The sequence below is a fragment of the Schistocerca americana genome, chromosome 2 (genome assembly GCF_021461395.2).
Source record: "Schistocerca americana isolate TAMUIC-IGC-003095 chromosome 2, iqSchAmer2.1, whole genome shotgun sequence".
In the NCBI taxonomy this organism is placed as follows: domain Eukaryota; kingdom Metazoa; phylum Arthropoda; class Insecta; order Orthoptera; family Acrididae; genus Schistocerca; species Schistocerca americana.
In genome coordinates, this window is record NC_060120.1 from 761,216,804 (window position 1) to 761,236,097 (window position 19,294).

General features: G+C 41.1%; 1 protein-coding gene across 11 annotated transcripts in view; it reads left to right on the forward strand.

Annotated features, from left to right (window-relative positions):
* LOC124595060 (mitogen-activated protein kinase kinase kinase kinase 5) overlaps positions 1–19,294 on the forward strand; it is a 307,956-nt gene that overhangs the window by 284,631 nt on the left and 4,031 nt on the right. For all 11 annotated transcript variants that reach the window (XM_047133627.1, XM_047133632.1, XM_047133629.1 and 8 more), the window contains 2 exons: positions 7,211–7,294; positions 7,376–7,468. In XM_047133627.1, coding sequence (XP_046989583.1) covers positions 7,211–7,294; positions 7,376–7,468 — 177 coding nt within the window. The remainder of the gene's footprint in view (positions 1–7,210; positions 7,295–7,375; positions 7,469–19,294) is intronic.

Genomic DNA, 19,294 nt, shown 5'->3' on the forward strand with positions numbered 1-19,294 from the left:
TTTTAGGTTTATATTTCCTTTTTTCTGCTTCATGTGCTGCTGTGTGTTATTTTTTCTTTTCGTAATTTAAATTCAATACATTGTGTGCTATTCAAGCATTTGAAGTGTGTGTGTGTGTGTGTGTGTGTGTGTGTGTGTGTGTGTGTGTGTGTGTGTGTGTCTGTAAGTACTGCATACTACATAACAAATTTTGTGAAAACATTTCCTATGCTTAACCAAGCACACAGAGAGGGCACCATGAATTGTCTGTAGTGCAAGGAGAAAATCATGCATTGTGAAGAGGCTAGTGCATAGGTCAGTGAAGGTGTGGGGTCTAGATGACTTTCTACACCAACAGTCAGCTACAGTGGAGAAAGAGTTCATATGGTCTTAAACAAAGTCCATGAATTAACAGCTAGATATACTGCTCAGAAAGAGACTGATATGAACTTGTCCTGTGAAAATTGAAGTTAGTGAATTGCAAATATTTCTGTTTGCATTACTGCTAAAGGGAGGAGGAGGAGGAGAGAGGGAGGGAGGGGGAGAGGGGGGGATTAGCAGGAGGAGGAGGGAGGAGGGTTTAATCAGGATCAACTTAAGTCGCAAAAAAGACACTTCCATAACAGCGTGCAGGGGAAACTTGCTTTGCCCAAAGAAAAACAAATGTTAGGTGAAGGTGATGTTCTTTGATTGCTAAGCGGCTATGCATATGCATTCATAGTAGACTCTAAACAAATTGTTATCACAGAATTATGTCAAGGTGTTACAGTGATTGGAAGGGATGTTCTGTTTAGAGATGACAGATTCGACCATTTTTGCCGTGTGACTATGAGAGTAGCAGTGAGCATTTTTATATTGAAAATGGATGACAACCAGAAACTGTTACAGCCATTTTAATATAATATGCAAATATTTGGCTGCAATAAACCATTTTTTTTTTATTTTAGGGGGGGTTAGTTTTCGATGTTTTGTCTTGACAGCATACCATCTCATTTGTCACTACTGTTTTACATTTATTTAGTAAACCATGGCAACTCTGGGGGTTCTGCCAACCCTGCTCCACTGATTTCAACCAAATCTCAAAACTATTGGCTTGCAAACTCTCTCTCTCTCTCTCTCTCTCTCTCTCTCTCTCTCCCCCTCCCCCCTCCCCCTCTCCCTCTCTCTCTCCCTCTCCCCCTCCCCCCCCCTCCCCCTCCTCTACTCTCACTCTCACTCTCTCAGTTGCAACATCCCTGCCCAACAGCCCACCTGTGTGTGTGTGTGTGTGTGTGTGTACACATCATTACCAAATTTCAGCACATGTGCTCCGACAAAGAACACAATCAAATTTTTATCATAAATTTTTGTGTGTGTGAATCAAATTTTTATCATCACATAAAATGCCCCTTTACAATCGAAGATTGTGTCATGGGTGACTTGGCAGTTCCAACATTACAAGGGGTAGGCAAAATGATGTGAACAGTGGTAGTAATGGGAAGGTTGTGTTTGACTGTCAACAACGTAGGTAAGGTACGTGTCTTGCTGGAGTGTGCATATTCAGTACGCACTAGGCATCAGTGCAGGCTGTTTACGAGTAGTGCACACTTTGTGTTAGCATAAGGTACGTGTCTTGCTGGAGTGTGCATATTCAGTACGCACTAGGCATCAGTGCAGGCTGTTTACGAGTGGTGCACACTTTGTGTTAGCATTCGGAGGCTGAGGTCACCATGCAATGAAAGACCTACAGATTTCCAAAGAGGGAGGATTATGAGGGCCCCAATAACTGGAGTGCCAGTAACCAAGACAGCCAATTTATTGAACGTTTAAAGAGCAACTGTTTCAACAGTCATGACAACCTACACAAAACATGGGAAGACATCATAGTGTAAGCATAGTAGTGGCTGCAAATCAGAATTAAATGACAGAGATCGTCATATGCTAACATGAATTGTGTCAACTATACAAAACTTTGGTGGCTAAAGTGACTGCAGAGCTCAATAGAAATCTTTGAGACCCCATATCTATTGACACTTTCCACTGAAAACTCCATAAAGTGAATATTCATGGACAAGCTGCTATACTGACACCATTAGTGATGACAGCCAACATCAAGAAGTGTAAAATGTGGTGTCAGGAACATAAATCCTGCATGGCTGATCAGTAGAAACACATTTTTGTTATTTCTAACTTCAGGCTGGGTTTACATCTGGAGAATGCCAAAAGAAGCCTACAATCCGAATTACTTGACTCTAACTGTTAAGCAGGGAGGTGGAAATGTGATGGTTTGGACAGCCATATCATGGTATTCTGCTGGTCCCATCATTACTCTCAAAGGCCGTGTTACAGCCAAAGATTATGTGATCATGTTAGGTGATCGGGTGCGCCCCATGATTCAAATGTTGTTCCCCAGCAATGATGCCATATTTCAGGATGATAGTCCATCTATTCACAGAGCCTGAACAGTACAGTCGTGGTATGAGGAGCATGCAACTGAACTGCAGTGTCTTCCTTGGGCAGCACAGTCCCCGGACTTGAACATGATCAAATCCTTGTGGGCAGTATTGGAGCACAGACTCTGGAGCAACTTTCCACCTCCCTCATCACTACAGGAATTAGAAGAGGTTCTGATTGAAGAGTGGCATAACATTCCACTGGAGACTATACAATCATTAAATGCCAGTATTCCAAGAAGCATCACAGCCATATTACGAGCAAATGGGGGTCCAACCCCTTATTGATAAACCATCCCAAATAAGTAAATGTGTTCACATTATTTTGCCTATCCCCTGTACATACAGACTAATAAACTTACTCCAAAATTATACTACATATGTTGTTACTTCGTCAGACATGTATTATTTGACATAGTTACCATTAAAAAATAATCTATGGTTATCTACATCTACATCTGTTCTCTGCAAACCATCCGAAGGGCTTGGCAGAGGGTATGTCCTATTGTACCAGTTACTGGAGTTCTTCCCATTACATTCACATATGGCGCATGGGAAGAATGATTGATTGAATGCCTCTGTGTATGCTGTAATTATTCTAACTTAGTCCTCATGATCCCTATGTGAACAATATGTACGGGGTTTTCGTACATTCCTACACTCATCATTTAAAGCTGGTTCTTGAAACTTTGTTAGTAGACTTTCTCAGGATAGTTGACATATATCTTCAAGAGTTTGCCAGTTCAGTTTTTCGTTGTCACTGTAACGCTCTCCGGAGGTCAAACAAGCATATGACCATTCGTGCTGCCCTTCTCTGTATACATTCAATATCTCCCGTTAGTCCTATTTGATTCAGATCCAATACTGTTGAGCAGTTTTTTAAAATGGGTCACACAAATGATTTGTAAGCACTCTCCTTTGTAGACTGACTGTACTTCCCCAGTGTTGTACCAATAAACCAATGTTTATTGTTTGCTGTACTCACAATAGAGCCTATGTGATCATTCCATTTCATATCCCTACAAAGTGTTACACCCAGGTCTGTGTAAGAGTTGGCTAATTCCTATTGTTACTCATTGATTATAGTCATAGGACACTGTGTTTTTTTCATTTTGTGAAGTGCACAAATTTGTATTTCTGAAAATTTGAAGCAAGTTGCCAGTCTTTGAGCCACTTTGAAATCTTATCACGATCTAACAGGATATTTATGCAGCTTCTTTCAGACAGTATTTTATTATAGATAACGGCATAACCTGCAAAAAGTCTGAGATTACTATTAATTTTCTGCAAGGTCATTAATATGTGACATGATCAGCAAGCGTTCCAACATACCACCCTGGGGCACACCCAGTGTCACTTCTACATATGACGATGACTCCCCACCCAAGATAACATGCTGTGTCCTCCCTACCAATATAATAATAATCTGTATGTTACTACTTTATTAGGCAGATACTATCTTACATGGTTATCATTCAAGAAACCTCTTACACTATAGTAACATTTACTCTTCACATATTTTTCCAAATCCTCTTCTGTATTTTTTAGATATATTTCTCCTTCCAAATTTTATTTATAGATTTCATGCCAATACAGTGTGTAGTTCTTTTATGTAGTTTGAGAATGTGACTAGACAAACATGCTCTGTGTCTAGTGACATACTAATACAAGAAGCAATTGCCATCAAAAAGTTTTGGTTCTCTCTTTGTGAAGATTGTAGTCTCATATACATACATGCTTGTAATGAACATTAGCTTTAGATTTTCAAATAAAGGTTAGCAGTGTTGTTTCTTTTTAGCTCCAACCATGGCTCAGATGACCTGTTTTTGTAGTGTAAAGACCTTGAATAGATTAATTCTCTCAGATCCCCAGAAAATTATACTATACCTAATGACTGAAACAAAATATGCATAATATATAGTTTTTTACAGCTAAATCAGTGATTATATCTACAGTATTGTTAAAAGGATAGATTGCTACTCACAGGAAAGATAACATGGTGAGTTGCAGACAGGCACAATGAAAAGACTGTATACATTGAGCTTTTGGCCAAAGCCTTCTTCAGAATAGAAAACACACACACACACACACACACACACACACACACACACGTAAGCACACCTCACACACGCTGGACCGCTGTCTCAGGTTGATCCAGCCAGAAGGCAGCTCTCGCATTGAATGAAAGCAGCAATCTGGAAGGGGGAGGGCAGCTGTTTAAATGCAGGTACCGGGTGGTTGGTGGGTTTACTGTGGGCAGAGGAGTGGATAGAGCTACCAGAGGAGAGGAGGTCAACATTAAGGAACATGGCCCACTGGGTTGAGGAGGATGAAGTGAAACAGATGGGAGAGATGATGTTGAGATTGTGAAGGAATGAGGATAAGGTGTCTTGGCCCTGTGTCCAGATCATGAAGACATCATCAATGACCCTGAATCAGACCAGGGGTTTGAGATTTTGGAAGGATATAAAGGTTTCCTCTAGATGGACCATAAACAGGTTGGCGTAGAAGTGCACCATGTGAGTGCCCATGGCTGTGCTGTGGATTCATTTCTATACCTTCCCTTCAGAGGAAAAGGGTATGTTAGGATAGGTTAGTAAGGTGCATGAGGAATGAGGTATTGGGTTTGGAATTTGAAGGATGTTGGGAAAGGTAATTTTCACTAGTGACAAATCCATGGATGAGAGAGATGTTAGTTTATAGGAAAGTGGTGCCAACAGTGATGAGTAGGACTCCATGGCATAAAGAGGTGGAGTGTTGGTGAAGGAAGTGGTTGGCATCTTTGATGTGAGATGCTAGATTTTGGGAGCTTCGTTTGAGGTGTTGGTCTATGAGAGTTGAAATTCTTTGAGTGGGATTGCAATAACCAGCTACAGTGGGGCGTCCAGGTTGTAGGGTTTGTGGATTTCGTCAAGCATGTAGAAGGTCGATGTGTGGGGTGTCATAATAGTGAGAAGGGAAATGGATTCAAGGGAGTGCCTGAGGCTTTAAGCAGGAATTGGAGGTTGTTCTTGACTTCTGGTATGGGATCAGTGGGGCAGAGTTTATAGGTGGAGTAGTCAAACATTGGCAGAGGCCTACCACTAGGTAGCCACTGCAGCTCGTAACAACAGTGGTGGAACCTTTGTCTGCAGGTAGGATGGTTAGATTGGGATCTGTTTTGAGGCAGGAAGGAACCTGGGGAGAGATTGTGGGGTCAAGTTAGAGGTAAGGAATTCCTGGAAAGTGATCAGGGGTTGGTTAGGTGGGAGGGATGGTGGTATGAACTGGGAGAGGCAGGGTTCAGTATTGGGATTAGGTTGGCTTTGGTTGGAGAGATTGGTGGCAAAGATGTGTTTCCATTGCAGGTATCAAGATAAGAACTTATCCTTGATATGTTCAGCATGGTTAAATTTGGGTATATGGCTGAAGGTGAGGCATTTTGATAGAACTGAAACATCTGTGAGGCTGAGGAGTTTATTGGAAAGGTTAACAACAATGTTCTGGGATTGTTTTGGCTCTGGTTTTATGGGAGGGTTGGGAGGGAGTTTTGGGCGATGTGGCAAGTTGGAAAGGTCAGCTGGGCAAGATCTGGGTGATATAAGGGGTTGATGAGGAGGAATACTGTGGATAGGATAGGAATTGGATAGTGGTGCTCCAAGGGGTAAGTAAGATGTCAGCAGGCAGGATAACTTAAGGAGGTAGTGTCTGGAATGCTCTTTCAGGTCCTGGAGAACAAGGGGCTCAATTTCACGAAATATAAGATCTTCACGACATTACGAGACTGTTCATTTGACTCAGTGTGCTCTCCTCATGACTACTCCACAACATATTTTTATTTAATAGAACACAAGGCATCTGGCATAGTTTGTGGTGTCCAGTTATTTGTTCATATGGTGTATTTTACTTATTCATTGCACAGATTGTTTTGCTTTGAAATGAACAGTCTTTGTTTTCGTGAAGTTTAATTTCAAATTATTATTTTTGATCCATGTGTCTACTTCCCCAAGTGGCTGCTCAGCATGGCGGATTAAGTCTTCATTGGATTTACAGCAGACTGTCACTGTTGAGTCATCTGCATAGAGAATGGTATTAGACGGAATCTGTTGTGGCATATCATAGATATAATACAAAAATAGTAGTGGCCCTAATATTGAACTGTGTGGAATACCTAATTGAGTGTGTCTCCAGCCAGAGAGGAATTACTTGCCACTGTTACTAAGAGGTACTCTGTTTTCTGTTCACTAAACATGATGAGATCGATCTAAGAGACTTTTCTTGAAAATCGTAGCTTGTCAGTTTTCAGAGAAGCTGATCATGATTGGGAGTAACGAAAGCTTTGGTTAGGTCACAAAAGATACTAGATATACACATTCTATTATTGAGGCATCTGCTAACTTTTGTAACTAATTAATTTATTAAGTGCCTTGCACTGCAGCCTTTCATGAAACAATATTGATTGCTTAAAATAGTGCTGTTGGGTGAATTATTATTTTTTACCTGATCACATGCAAGTTTGATAGTGGAAGTACATTAGTTGTTGCCTTCTCTATTTAGCTGTTTGATGCTTCAAGACTCCTGTACTTAGTGAATGATATCTTTATCACATCATGTTTCTTATATTCTCCGTGACTTTACAATGTGATGTTGATACACTTTAAATATTTGGAATAATGTTTTTGTACTCTATCATTGTGTTAATTATAAATCAACCATAAAGTAAGTGCATATAACTGAATTCACTCATGTGTTAACTGATTTTCCCCTTCCCTCAGCCATAATTATTTTTCAAACAATAAATACTCACTTTTTATTTTCAGCAACTGTAATACCTCGGCGGGAAAACCTCAACATAGTGAATGTAACACAACTTGAAAAAGATGCTATCCTTGTATGCTATGACAGTAAGTAACAACATGAATTATTGCTATATTCAGATTTGTCAACATCAGTGTCATGCTAAGATAATATAATTTTCATTTCAGAAACTGTAAAAATCGTTACGCTCCAAGGTCGACCAGTAACATCAAAGAAAAACATTGGTCATATGCAGTTCGATTTTGCTATTGAATCTATAGGTAAGTTAACTCCACATTAATTATTTCAAGACTTTCCTTTTCCAGTTATGCTTGGTACAACTTTTGTAATTAGCACTGTAAGATACATAGTAAGGGTTATTGCATCAATGTGATGTACATTGTGGGCACTGAAGTAACACCACTAGATTCACATAGACAGTTCTGATAATTTATGTGTATGGTATTGTGAAGTATATAATCTGTAGCTGCTAAGTTCACTGGCTCTTACATTACACTAGTCTTGTTGGAATTGCTTGTTGATAAAATAAAAAACAGTGACAATCTGAGGTGAATAGCACTTCACCTTTTTTTTAATCTCTTTTCACTTCATACTGTAATCCCCCCCCCCCCCCCTTTCTCTCTCTCTCTCTCTCTCTCTCTCTCTCTCTGTGTGTGTGTGTAAATAAGCTGACTACCCTTCAAGCAGTTTCTGGCTTTTCAGTTTTTTGTATTTCCTACCTATTTATATTGTGGCAGCAGAACACAACCATCAGGCTTTCAGAGCCAGGGGCTGCTCCTTCAGGTAGAATGGTTGAAGTGGAAGGAAGAAGGGTGAAGCAAAAGATCTGGAGAGGTCTAGGAAAAGGGGTAGATTTTGGGAAAGTCGCCCAGAACAGACTTACCCTACAGGATGAGAAGGAAAGACTGTTGGTGTTGGTGACTGCATCGGACGAGATTTGAAAACCTGAGGGCTTAAAGATGGAAGACAGGGAAATACACAGACAGAGGTTACTGCTTAAACATCTTCACTCTTATTAACTCATGCATGATGTTTAAGCAGTAATCTCTGTTTGCAAATTACCCTGTCATCCATCTTTAAGCTCTCAGGTTTTCAAATCTCATACAATGCAGTCCCCAACAATCAGTCTTCCCGTCTCATCCCTGACTCACAGTTCTGGGTGACTTTGCCAAAACCTACTCCTTTTCCTAGACCCCTCCACTCCTTTTCCTTCACTGCTCTCCTTCCCCTTCAACCCTTCTGCCTGAAGAAGGAGCCACTGGCTCCAAAAGCTTGTCAGTTACAACCATCTTTTATGTGTCCAGAATGAGATTTTCACTCTGCAGCAGAGCATTCATTGATCGGAAACTTCCTGACAGATTAAAACTTTGTGCCGGATATAGTCTCGAACACGGGATCTTTGCCTTTCTTGGGTTAGTGCTCTACCAACTGAACTACCCAAGCATGATTCATGACCCATCCTCACAGCTTCAGCTACTGGCAGAATTGAAGCTGTGAGGATGGGTCATGAGTCGTACGAGGTGCATTCAAGTTCTGAGGCCTCCGATTTTTTCTTCTATTTAACTACTCACCCAAAATCGATGAAACTGGCGTTACTTCTCGACGTAATCCCCCTGCAGACGTACACATTTTTCACAACGCTGACGCCATGATTCCATGGCAGCAGCGAAGGCTTCTTTAGGAGTCTGTTTTGACCACTGGAAAATTGCTGAGGCAATAGCAGCACGGCTGGTGAATGTGCGGCCATGGAGAGTGTCTTTCATTGTTGGAAAAAGCCAAAAGTCAATAGGAGCCAGGTCAGATGAGTAGGGAGCCTGAGGAATCACTTCAAAGTTGTTATCATGAAGAAACTGTTGTGTAACGTTAGCTCGATGTGCGAGTGCGTTGTCTTTGTGAAACAGCACACGCACAGCCCTTCCCGGACATTTTTGTTGCAGTGCAGGAAGGAATTTGTTCTTCAAAACATTTTCGTAGGATGCACCTGTTACCGTAGTGCCCTTTGGAATGCAATGGGTAAGGATTACGCCCTCGCTGTCCCAGAACATGGACACCATCATTTTTTCAGCACTGGCGGTTACCCGAAATTTTTTTGGTGGCGGTGAATCTGGGTGCTTCCATTGAGCTGACTGGCGCTTTGTTTCTGGATTGAAAAATGGCATCCACATCTCAGTTGGTTTCACACCACGCAAATTCAGAAAATGAATGAGTGCATGCTGTTCAAGTAAGGAAAACGTCGCCATTTTAAGTCTTCATTCTCACCGCTGGCGGTAAAATTCCATATGCCGTACGGTGCTGCCATCTCTGGGACGTACTGACAATGAACGCGGCTTCATTTTAAAACAATGCGCATGATTCTATCTCTTTCCAGTCCGGAGGAAAAAAATCGGAGGCCTGAGAACTTGAATGCACCTTGTACTTGGGTAGCCCAGTTGGTAGAGCACTTGCCCGCAACACTGGCCTCGCATTCGGGAGGACGACGGTTCAATCCCGCGTCCGGTCATCCTGATTTAGGTTTTCCGTGATTTCCCTAAATCACTCCAGGCAAATGCTGGGATGGTTCCTCTGAAAGGGCACGGCCGACTTCCTTCCCCTTCCTTCCCTAATCCGATGAGAACGATGACCACGCTGTCGGGTCTCCTTCCCCAAACAACCAACCAACCAACTTGCCCTCAAAAGGCAAAGGTCCCGAGTTCGAGTCTCAGTGCGGCACACAGTTTTAATCTGCTAGGAAGTTCCATCTTTTATGTGTGTGCTCTGCTGCCACTTGGTAAGCAGATTTTTTATCCATTCAATTAAATAATTTTGTCAATAATTGATTGTTTTTGTTGTTATTTCTACCTATTTATATGTTATGCAATGTCCTTGTCAACTGTTGATGACTATATTGAATTCTTTAATCTGTCTCAACATGATCACCAACATCTATGAATAAAAGACCAAGGGAACCATCAAACTTATTTTCCCTTCTGGTCAGTGTATTAGTATCATTACTGTACTTGTTCACTTTCTCTAGGGTATATTGCAGAAATATTTAAGATATAAGTCTTGGCTGATTGTATTGTACAGATTATCATCTCTCCTAGCTGTTTAGCTCAAATGCAGTGTGAAACACTCCTTACATTACCATCCAGCAGCCTTAAAAATTCTTAACACTTGTGTGCATTTATGAGAGCCCTTTATTTTTAGTAGAAATCAATGATTACTATGTCCATTCTTCAAAATATCAGTGAGACTGTCATTGTGTTTGTGTGTGCAAATGATTGGCATTTTACCACAACGGCCCAAACTACACTACTGGCCATTAAAATTGCTACACCAAGAAGAAATGCAGATGATAAACAGGTATTCATTGAACAAATACATTATACTAGAAGTGACATGTGATTACATTTTCACACAATTTTGGTGCATAGATCCTGAGAAATCAGTACCCAGAACAAGCACCTCTGGCCGTAATAACGACCTTGATACACCTGGGCATTGAGTCAAACAGAGCTTGGATGGCGTGCACAGGTACAGCTGCCCATGCAGCTTCAACACAACACCACAGTTCATCAAGAGTAGTGACTGGCGTATTGTGACAAGCCAGTTGCTCGGCCACCATTGACCAGACGTTTTCAATTGGTGAGAGATCTGGAGAATGTGCTGGCCACGGCAGCAGTCGAACATTTTCTGTATCCAGAAAGGCCCGTACAGGACCTGCAACATGTGGTCGTGCATTATCCTGCTGAAATGTAGGGTTTCTTTGGGATCGAATGAAGGGTAGAGCCACGGGTCATAACACGTCTGAAATGTAATGTCAACTTTTCAAAGTGCCGTCAATGCGAACAGGAGGTGACCAAGATGTGTAACCAATGGCACCCCATACCATCACACCATGTGATACACCAATATGGTGATGACAAATACACGCTTCCAATGTGTGTTCACCATGATGTCGCTAAACACGGATGCGAACATCATGATGCTGTAAACAGAACCTGGATTCATCCGAAAAAATGACGTTTTGCCACTCGTGCACCCAGGTTCATTGTTGAGTACACCATCACAGGCGCTCCTGTCTGTGATGCGGTGTCAAGGGTAACCGCAGCCATGGTCTCCGAGCTGATAGTCCATGTTACTGCAAACGTTATCGAACTGTTCATGCAGGTGGTTGTTGTCTTGCAAATTTCCTCATCTGTTGACTCAGGGATCGAGACGTGGCTGCACTATCTGTTACAGCCATGCGGATAAGGTGCCTGTCATCTCGGCTGCTAGTGATACCAAGCCGTTGGGATGCAGCATAGCGTTCCGTATCTCTCTCCTGAACCTACCGATTCCATATTCTGCTAACAGTCATTGGATCTCGACCAATGCGAGCAGCAATGTCGCGATATGATAAACCGCAATCGCGATAGGCTATAATCCGACCTTTATCAAAGTCAGAAATGTGAGGGTATGCATATTTCCTCCTTACACGAGGCATCACAACAACGTTTCACCAGGCAACGCCGGTCAACTGCTGTTTGTGTATGAGAAATCGGTTGGAATCTTTCCTCATTTCAGCATATTGTAGGTGTCGCCACCAGTGCCAACCTTGTGTGAATGCTCTGAAAAACTAATGATTTACATATCACAGCATTTTCTTCCTGTCGGTTAAATTTCGCGTCTGTAGCACGTCATCTTCGTGATGTAGCAATTTTAATGGCCAGTAGTGTATGTAAGTGCTACACCATCTACATCCATCATACAGGGAAAAATTTTGCAGCTGGTTTCTCACTCGTAAATTGCAGATGAATGTTTTCTGTTTGTGGGAAGACTTTTTTGTGCCTCATGCAAGAAGGAGAGATGTCTACCAGTATGTTTCGGAATTTGACAATAGCAGGATTGCGCGTATCGAGTCTTTGGCCTATCATTCTACAATATTGCTATTCACACTGGTCATAATCCCATGACTGTCATGTCAATATGGAATCAATGGGTTCAGGTGGGCTGCACTAACAACCATGTAGGATATCAACAGCCCTGTGCAACTAACCCCTGAGAGGATGGACATACTGTTCGCTCGGCCACGCAGGATCATGCAGCTACATCTCGTACCTTAGATCAGGAAATGACCTTGTTTGCACCAAGGCAAGTGTCCACAAGATCAGTGTGACAATGTCTGAAGCACCATGGACTGTCACCAAGGTGAGCATTGTTGCAGCTTCACTTGATGTGACAGCAGGTAGGTGTGCCCAATGACAACACTTGTCACAAGAGTGGCAGCACATTGTTATTTCAGATGAGTCGTGGTTCCGCATACAGCATCACGAAGTATATATCCTTATGTGAAGGCTCTGAGCAGAACAAACATTGCTTGATTGCATTTGCATCATCATATGGGCCAAGCACTTAGTGCAATGGTATGGGATGCCATTGGGTACAGAACACGATCATGTCTTGTTCACATAGTTGTTACCTGTAGAGCTACACGATGTTACCTTTCAACAAAATAATTAAAGACTGCATGTTTCGCCATCATTCTCCTGACCTATTTTGATAAGAGGACATTCGACTGGTGCTCTGACCAGGAAATTCTCTAGGTCTCCCACCCATTGAAAACATCTCATCTTGGGTTGTGAGAGAATGGCTTGTGGCGACTTACCAGCCATTACAGTTTATGAACTCTGGGATATATCTGAAACAGCATGGAATGGCATACCCATACCTGTCACCCAGACTGCAGTTTGATTCAGTGCCCAAATGGGTTAAGGGGCTGCCAGAAGTGGCAACTCTGTGTACTGATTTTTTGTATACTCCCAAATCACCTAAAAATTTATTCACATATCCTTCTTACTATACTGTATATGTTAAAGAAGTATAATTTCATTATTTGCTATTCTTCCTGGTATCCCAGTTTTATTTGCCAATAGTCTAGTTGTAGTCATCTGATTACAGATGCAGGGCAGAATTGGTTATGACTAGACAACAAATATTTTCCAAAAGTTCTTGTGATTGAATGTGGATTATTTCAACAGTCTTCAAAAGTAAAACTTGAAGTAAGAGAAGAAAACTAAGTATGCTTGTGCACATGTACATGTACACTCACACACTAAGCACAACACTGAATTATTCAAAATGTTTAATGGAACAAATAAATATTATTGTCATTTGTTGTAATGATTTTCACGGACCTTGTGTTACATATTCAAAACATATTACTAATTACGGGAGGTGTAGTGCATTGATTCAGATTTCTCATGGGGTTCCAAAATTTTGAAGGAACAGCCAGGTATTATAAGAAATATGGCTATGTAATTAAATGCGGATATTTCCAAGTAACATTTAAATTAGGTACTATTAGTTGTGGTGTCATGGCCTGTGTTGAACCTAAGGCTTGAAGAAATCCAATTTCATCGGACATTTATTCCAATGATATTTCCTGAATGTAGCACAGAATAATGGTACAATGTAAGATCATTGTGTGCACCTAAAAGACATTTGTTCACACAGTTGTAGGTTAACATATGATGAGTATTGTAACTTGATGTTTGTGTATCAATGATTAACATGTGAAATAACATGGCAACTTATTTTGCAATAACATATTTCTTTTGGACTGGAGAAAGACTACAATTATTCTCTCTTGTTTGTCAAAGCTAGTGACAAAGCCAGGCAACTACTGGTGGTGTGGAAGAAGTTAGAACAGGGAACAATTGTTTTAGGTGGTACAGCACAGTGCCTGTCCTGCACACCAGGTGTAATATGTGTTGAAATGTCATGGCTTTACTGATAGTGAGTATGATCTATGTATACAAGGAACTCGTGAAATTGTCTTATACACTCACCAGCAATTTATTTAGAGGCAGCTATTTTGTTTTGAGAGAGTAAACTCATTTTGTCACATAAAATGGACTGATTTGATGTGTCACATATTTGCGATGTCAGCAGACCTTATATTGGTCTTTGACATGCAAGTCAAGTGATGGATTGGCAAGAAGTGATGTAAGCACCTTTATTCACAATGAGAACACAGATAGGTGAACCACAGGATATTACATTTCCATGTGCAGATTTTTCTTGTCCTATGAATATCTCGTTTTGCGGAAGACAAGTGCTTTCACAGCCAACTGCTGAGTTGATGATCAGGGTCACCATGAATACTGCTGATTATACACTGAAGTGCCAAAGAAATTTGTAAAGGCATATGTATTCAAGTACAGAGATATGTAAACAGGCAGAATACAGCGCTGTGGTCGGCAACGCCTCTATAAGATAACAAGTGTCTGGTGGAGTTGTTAGACTAGTTACTGCTGCTACAATAGCAGGTTATCAAGATTTAAGTGAGTTTAAATGTGGTGTTATAGTCAGCACATGAGCAATGGGATGCACCAGCTCCAAGGTAGCGATGAAGTGGGGATTTTCCCATACAACCATTTCACAAAATGTACCATGAATATCGGGAATCTGGTAAAACATCAAATCTCTGGCATCACTGCAGCCGAAAAACGATCCTGCAAGAACAGGACCAATGATGATTGAAGAGAATCATTCAACATGCAATCCTTCCACAAATTCCTGCAAATTTCAGTGCTGGGTCATCTACAAGTGTCAGTGTGCGAACTACTCAATGAAACATCATCAATATGGGCTTTTGGAGCTGAAGGCCCACTCATGTACGCTTGATGACTCCACGACACAAAGCTTTACCCCTCGCCTGGGCCCATCAACACCAACATTGGACTGTTGATGACTGGAAATTTGTTGACTTGTCGGACAAGTCTCAACATTAGTAGAGTCTATGGCACAACATGCTGCAATTCTGCATCTCGCGGGGGCTCTACATGATATTAGGCAGGTGCACCAGTTTGTATTGAGCAGATGGACGTGTATGGATATGGAGACAACCTCATGAACCCGTGGACCCCGCAAGTCAGCAGGGGACTGCTCAAGCTGGTGGAGGCTCGGTAATAGTGTGGAGCGTGTGCAGTTGGAGTGATATGGAACACCTGATACATCTAGGCATGATTCTGATAGGTGACACATATGTAAACATCCTTTCTGATCACCTGCATTCATTCATGTCCATTGTGCATTCTGATGAACTTGGGCAATTCCAGCACGACAATGTGACACCCCACACATTCAGAGTGGCTCCAGGAACGCTCTTCTAAGTTTAAATGCTTCTGCTGGCCACCAAACTCCCCAGACATGAACACTGTTTAGCATTTCTGGGATGCTTTGCAACATGCTGTTCAGAAGAGATCTCCACCCCTTGTACTCTTATGGATTTATAGACAGCCCTGCAGGATTCATGGTGTCAATTCCCACAAGCACTACTTCAGACATTAGTCAAGTCCATGGCACGTTGTGGTGCAGCACTTCTATGTGCTTGCAGGGGCCCTACACGATATTAGCCAGGTGTACCAGTTTCTTCAGTTCTTCAGTGTAATAATATGTAGGTTTGCCATGATGTAGCAATCTACTCAGTTGCTATGAAATACAAAAGCCACCACCCTACATCTGTGCCTTTTCTCATCACCTGTCACAGCACACAGAAATTAGAATGAATGCAGGAACACCACCACACTCAAAGAAGGGAAAGTGTGTCTGAACTAATGAGCCATGGCCCACATTAAAGCTAGGCATGTGCATGTTGTGTGGAGATGCCAACAGGGCACCATTCAGGCAGGTGGTCAATGTATTCTTGAACCGGGTGTGTTTACGTGGGTAAAACTAGACCTCTGATTTGTTTAAGATCAACTCTCATTGACAAATTGTATAGGAATGTACTGTGACATTATGTGCATCTGTTTGTTTGTCTATAGCATCCTGCAGGAGACTTATGCTTTCAGCAAGACAATGCTGCATTCCCTCACTCCCACAGTATGTCAGTATTGTTTGACTAACTTTTCATGGACATGAGTTTGATTGTGTAGCACTTATGGTCACCTGTTCTCAACTGCCGCAAGAGACAGTGATTCGTGTGACATTATTCTGCATGCCTTATCTGAAGATTACTTCAAGCAACTAATTAGAGAACTAACTCATGAAGGTATCATCATATATCTCTTAGCAATAAACAGACCTGAACTTATTGAATCAATTAACAAGAGGAAGTTTTCATGGATCATATGGCTGAGATAGCAACTCTTAGCAAAACTGACAGGATACAAACTGCAGAGTATCTGGGTATTCATTGTTGAGGATGAAGATGTGGGTCACAAATGGCAAAAATTCAATAGCTTCATTCACTATGCCTAAGACAAGTATGTTCCGAGCAAAGTCTTAAGGGACAGGAAAGACCCACCATGATTTAATAGCCTTGTTAGAAAATTTCTATGTAAACAAAGAGAGCTTCATCACAGATTCAAGGGAAGTCAAAACCTAGCTGACAAAGAAAAGCTGAATGAGGCAAGAATGAGCATAAGGAGAGCAATGAGAGAAGCAGTCAATGACTTTGAAAGTGAAATTTTGCCAATCTATCTGAATAAAAACCTTAGGAGGTTTTGGTCTTACATAAAGTCAATAAGCAGTTTGAAATTGTTTATTCATTCACTCCGTGACCATATTGACACTAAAATTGAAGATAACAGAGAGAGGACCAAAATACTGAATTCGGTCTTGAGAAATTGTTCCACTGTGGAACATCGTAACCAGGTCTCTTCTTTCAATCATCATATGAAATTCGAAATGGCAGATATTGAGATAACAGATCACGGAATAGAAGGTGACTACAGTCGCTTAGTAGTGGAAAGACATTAGGAGTCGATGAGATACCTTCAAAATTCTACAAAGATTATGTGTGAAAGTACTGGCTCCTTTTCTAACAGCAGTTTATTGTAGATTGCAGGAGCAACAAAGGGTACTTAGCAACCTGAAAAAGTGCAGGTCATTCCCATTTTCAAGAAGGATCGTAGGAGATATGCATGAAATTATAGGCGTATATTTTTGATCTCAGTCTGTTGTAGAATTATGAAACACGTTTTTTATATATATAATGTGCGATTGGACCCATACGGATCACGCAAAGCTTTTCCGATTCAATTTTTTAACTCTCCAAACTTCTCTCATTCTTTCCCCATGAATTCTCTTTCTTTCCTCTGTCCATTTTGTCCTCTGTCTCTTGCAAACTTCATTCTCGGGTTGTACTTTCCAACTATTGATTTTTTGCCCGTATACATTTCTGTTTATAACTTCTGAAGAATTTATTTGTGCATTTGCTAGATGTGTTTTGGTTTCTTGTATCCAGGGTATGGTTTTCAATTTTTCAATGTATATTAAAATTTTGTGGGAGAGTCTGGGTGTTGGGAGTCTGTGGATATGACCGTAAAATTTTAGTCTTCTTTTCCGGATGTCTGCGGCGAGGTTAGATAATTTTTCTGTAGTTTTCCGAGACTGTAACCTGTATCCATCTTCCGTTCTTTTTGGGCCAAGAATCTTTCTGATAATTTTGCGTTCCTCTTTCAGGATGCCTTCCAGGTCGCCTTTTCTATGGAGTGTGAGTGTTTCGCTGGCATATAGTGCTTCGGGCTTGATTACTGTATTGTAGTGTCGTATTTTTGAGTGAATGGAGAGACACTTTTTATTGTAGATGTTGTGGGTTTTCCAGTATGCTCTTTTCAGTTTTTGCAGTCGAACTTTTTGTGCAGTTTTCTCTCCCCCTGTGGGTTCTAGGACCTCGCCTAAGTATTTAATGAATGGAACTCTCTCAATTTGTCCATATTTTGTAGTCAGTTTTGAGTTTCAAATTTTGAGCAGATGAATTTGGTTTTGTGGAAGGAAAATTTGTAGCCCAACTTTTTCGGCGCATTCTTTGAGAATGTCTATCTGTTTAATTGCTGTGGTCTCGTTTTCTGCTAGAATGGCCACGTCATCTGCAAATGCCAAGCATGAAATTTTAATACCATCTTTAGATCTTCCTAGTTGTATAGGCTTCCAGTAATTTTGATTCTTCAGTTCTTTTTCCCATTCTCGGATGACTTTGTCTAAGACAAGGTTGAAGAGGAGTGGAGACAAGCCGTCACCTTGTCTGACGCCGGTTTTGATCAGGAAGGGCTCTGATATTTCACCCAGGAATTTTATCTTAGAAGTTGTGTTTGTGAGCGTTTCTTTGATAAGGTTTAGGGTTTTCGGATCGAGTCCTAGCTCCTCAAGGATAATAAAGAGAGATTGCCTATCGATTGAATCATAAGCCTTTGCGAAATCAACAAAGGAACAAATGATCGGACTGTTTCTGACTGCTTTGTATTTTAGTGTTGTCTTCAAATTGAAAATTTGTTCTGCACAGGATCGGTGAGGGTGAAAGCCAGCTTGGTATTCACCAATACTGTGTTCGAGTTGTCATCAGATCAGATTTGCAACTAGATTCAAGCCTTCATTGCAGAGCTGTAAAGATAATTTCCAGAGTACCCCAAGGAAGTGTAACTGTATCTTTAACGTTTACAATGTACATAAATGATTTAGTAGAAAGTGTCAGAACCTCTTTAAGACTGTTTGCAGATAATATGGTCATCTATACAAAAGTAGCAATGCCAGAATATGGCATAGATTTCCACAGTGATTAACAGAGGACTGATGAATGGTGCAGGCTTTGGTGGTTCACCCTGAATGTAAACAAATGTAACATAATGCACATACACGGGGAGGGGGACTGTACAACTGCACTATGCTGGAAACTATCTATCATAAAATATTTAGGAGTAACTCTCGAGAGTGACCTTAAGTAGAACGATCACGTAAAACAAATAATAGGAAAAGCAGATGCCAGACTCAGATTTATAGGAAGAATCTTACAGAAAATTTAGCTCATACATACAGGAAGTGGCCTACAAGGTGCTTATTCAATTGATTCTTGAATATTGTTCATCAAGCTGGGATCCTTACCAATTAGGACTGATAGAAGATATAGAGAAGATCCAGTGAAGAGTAACACATTTCGTCACAGATTCATTTAGTTGGGGTGACAATGTTACAGAGATGCTCAACAAACTCCAGTGACAGACATCGCTGAGAGGTTTACTGTTGAAATTTCATGTGAGCACATTGCAGGAAGAGTCGGGCAACATATTTTCTCCTCCCAAATACATCTCTAGAGCTAATACAGAGGCTTATTGACAATAATT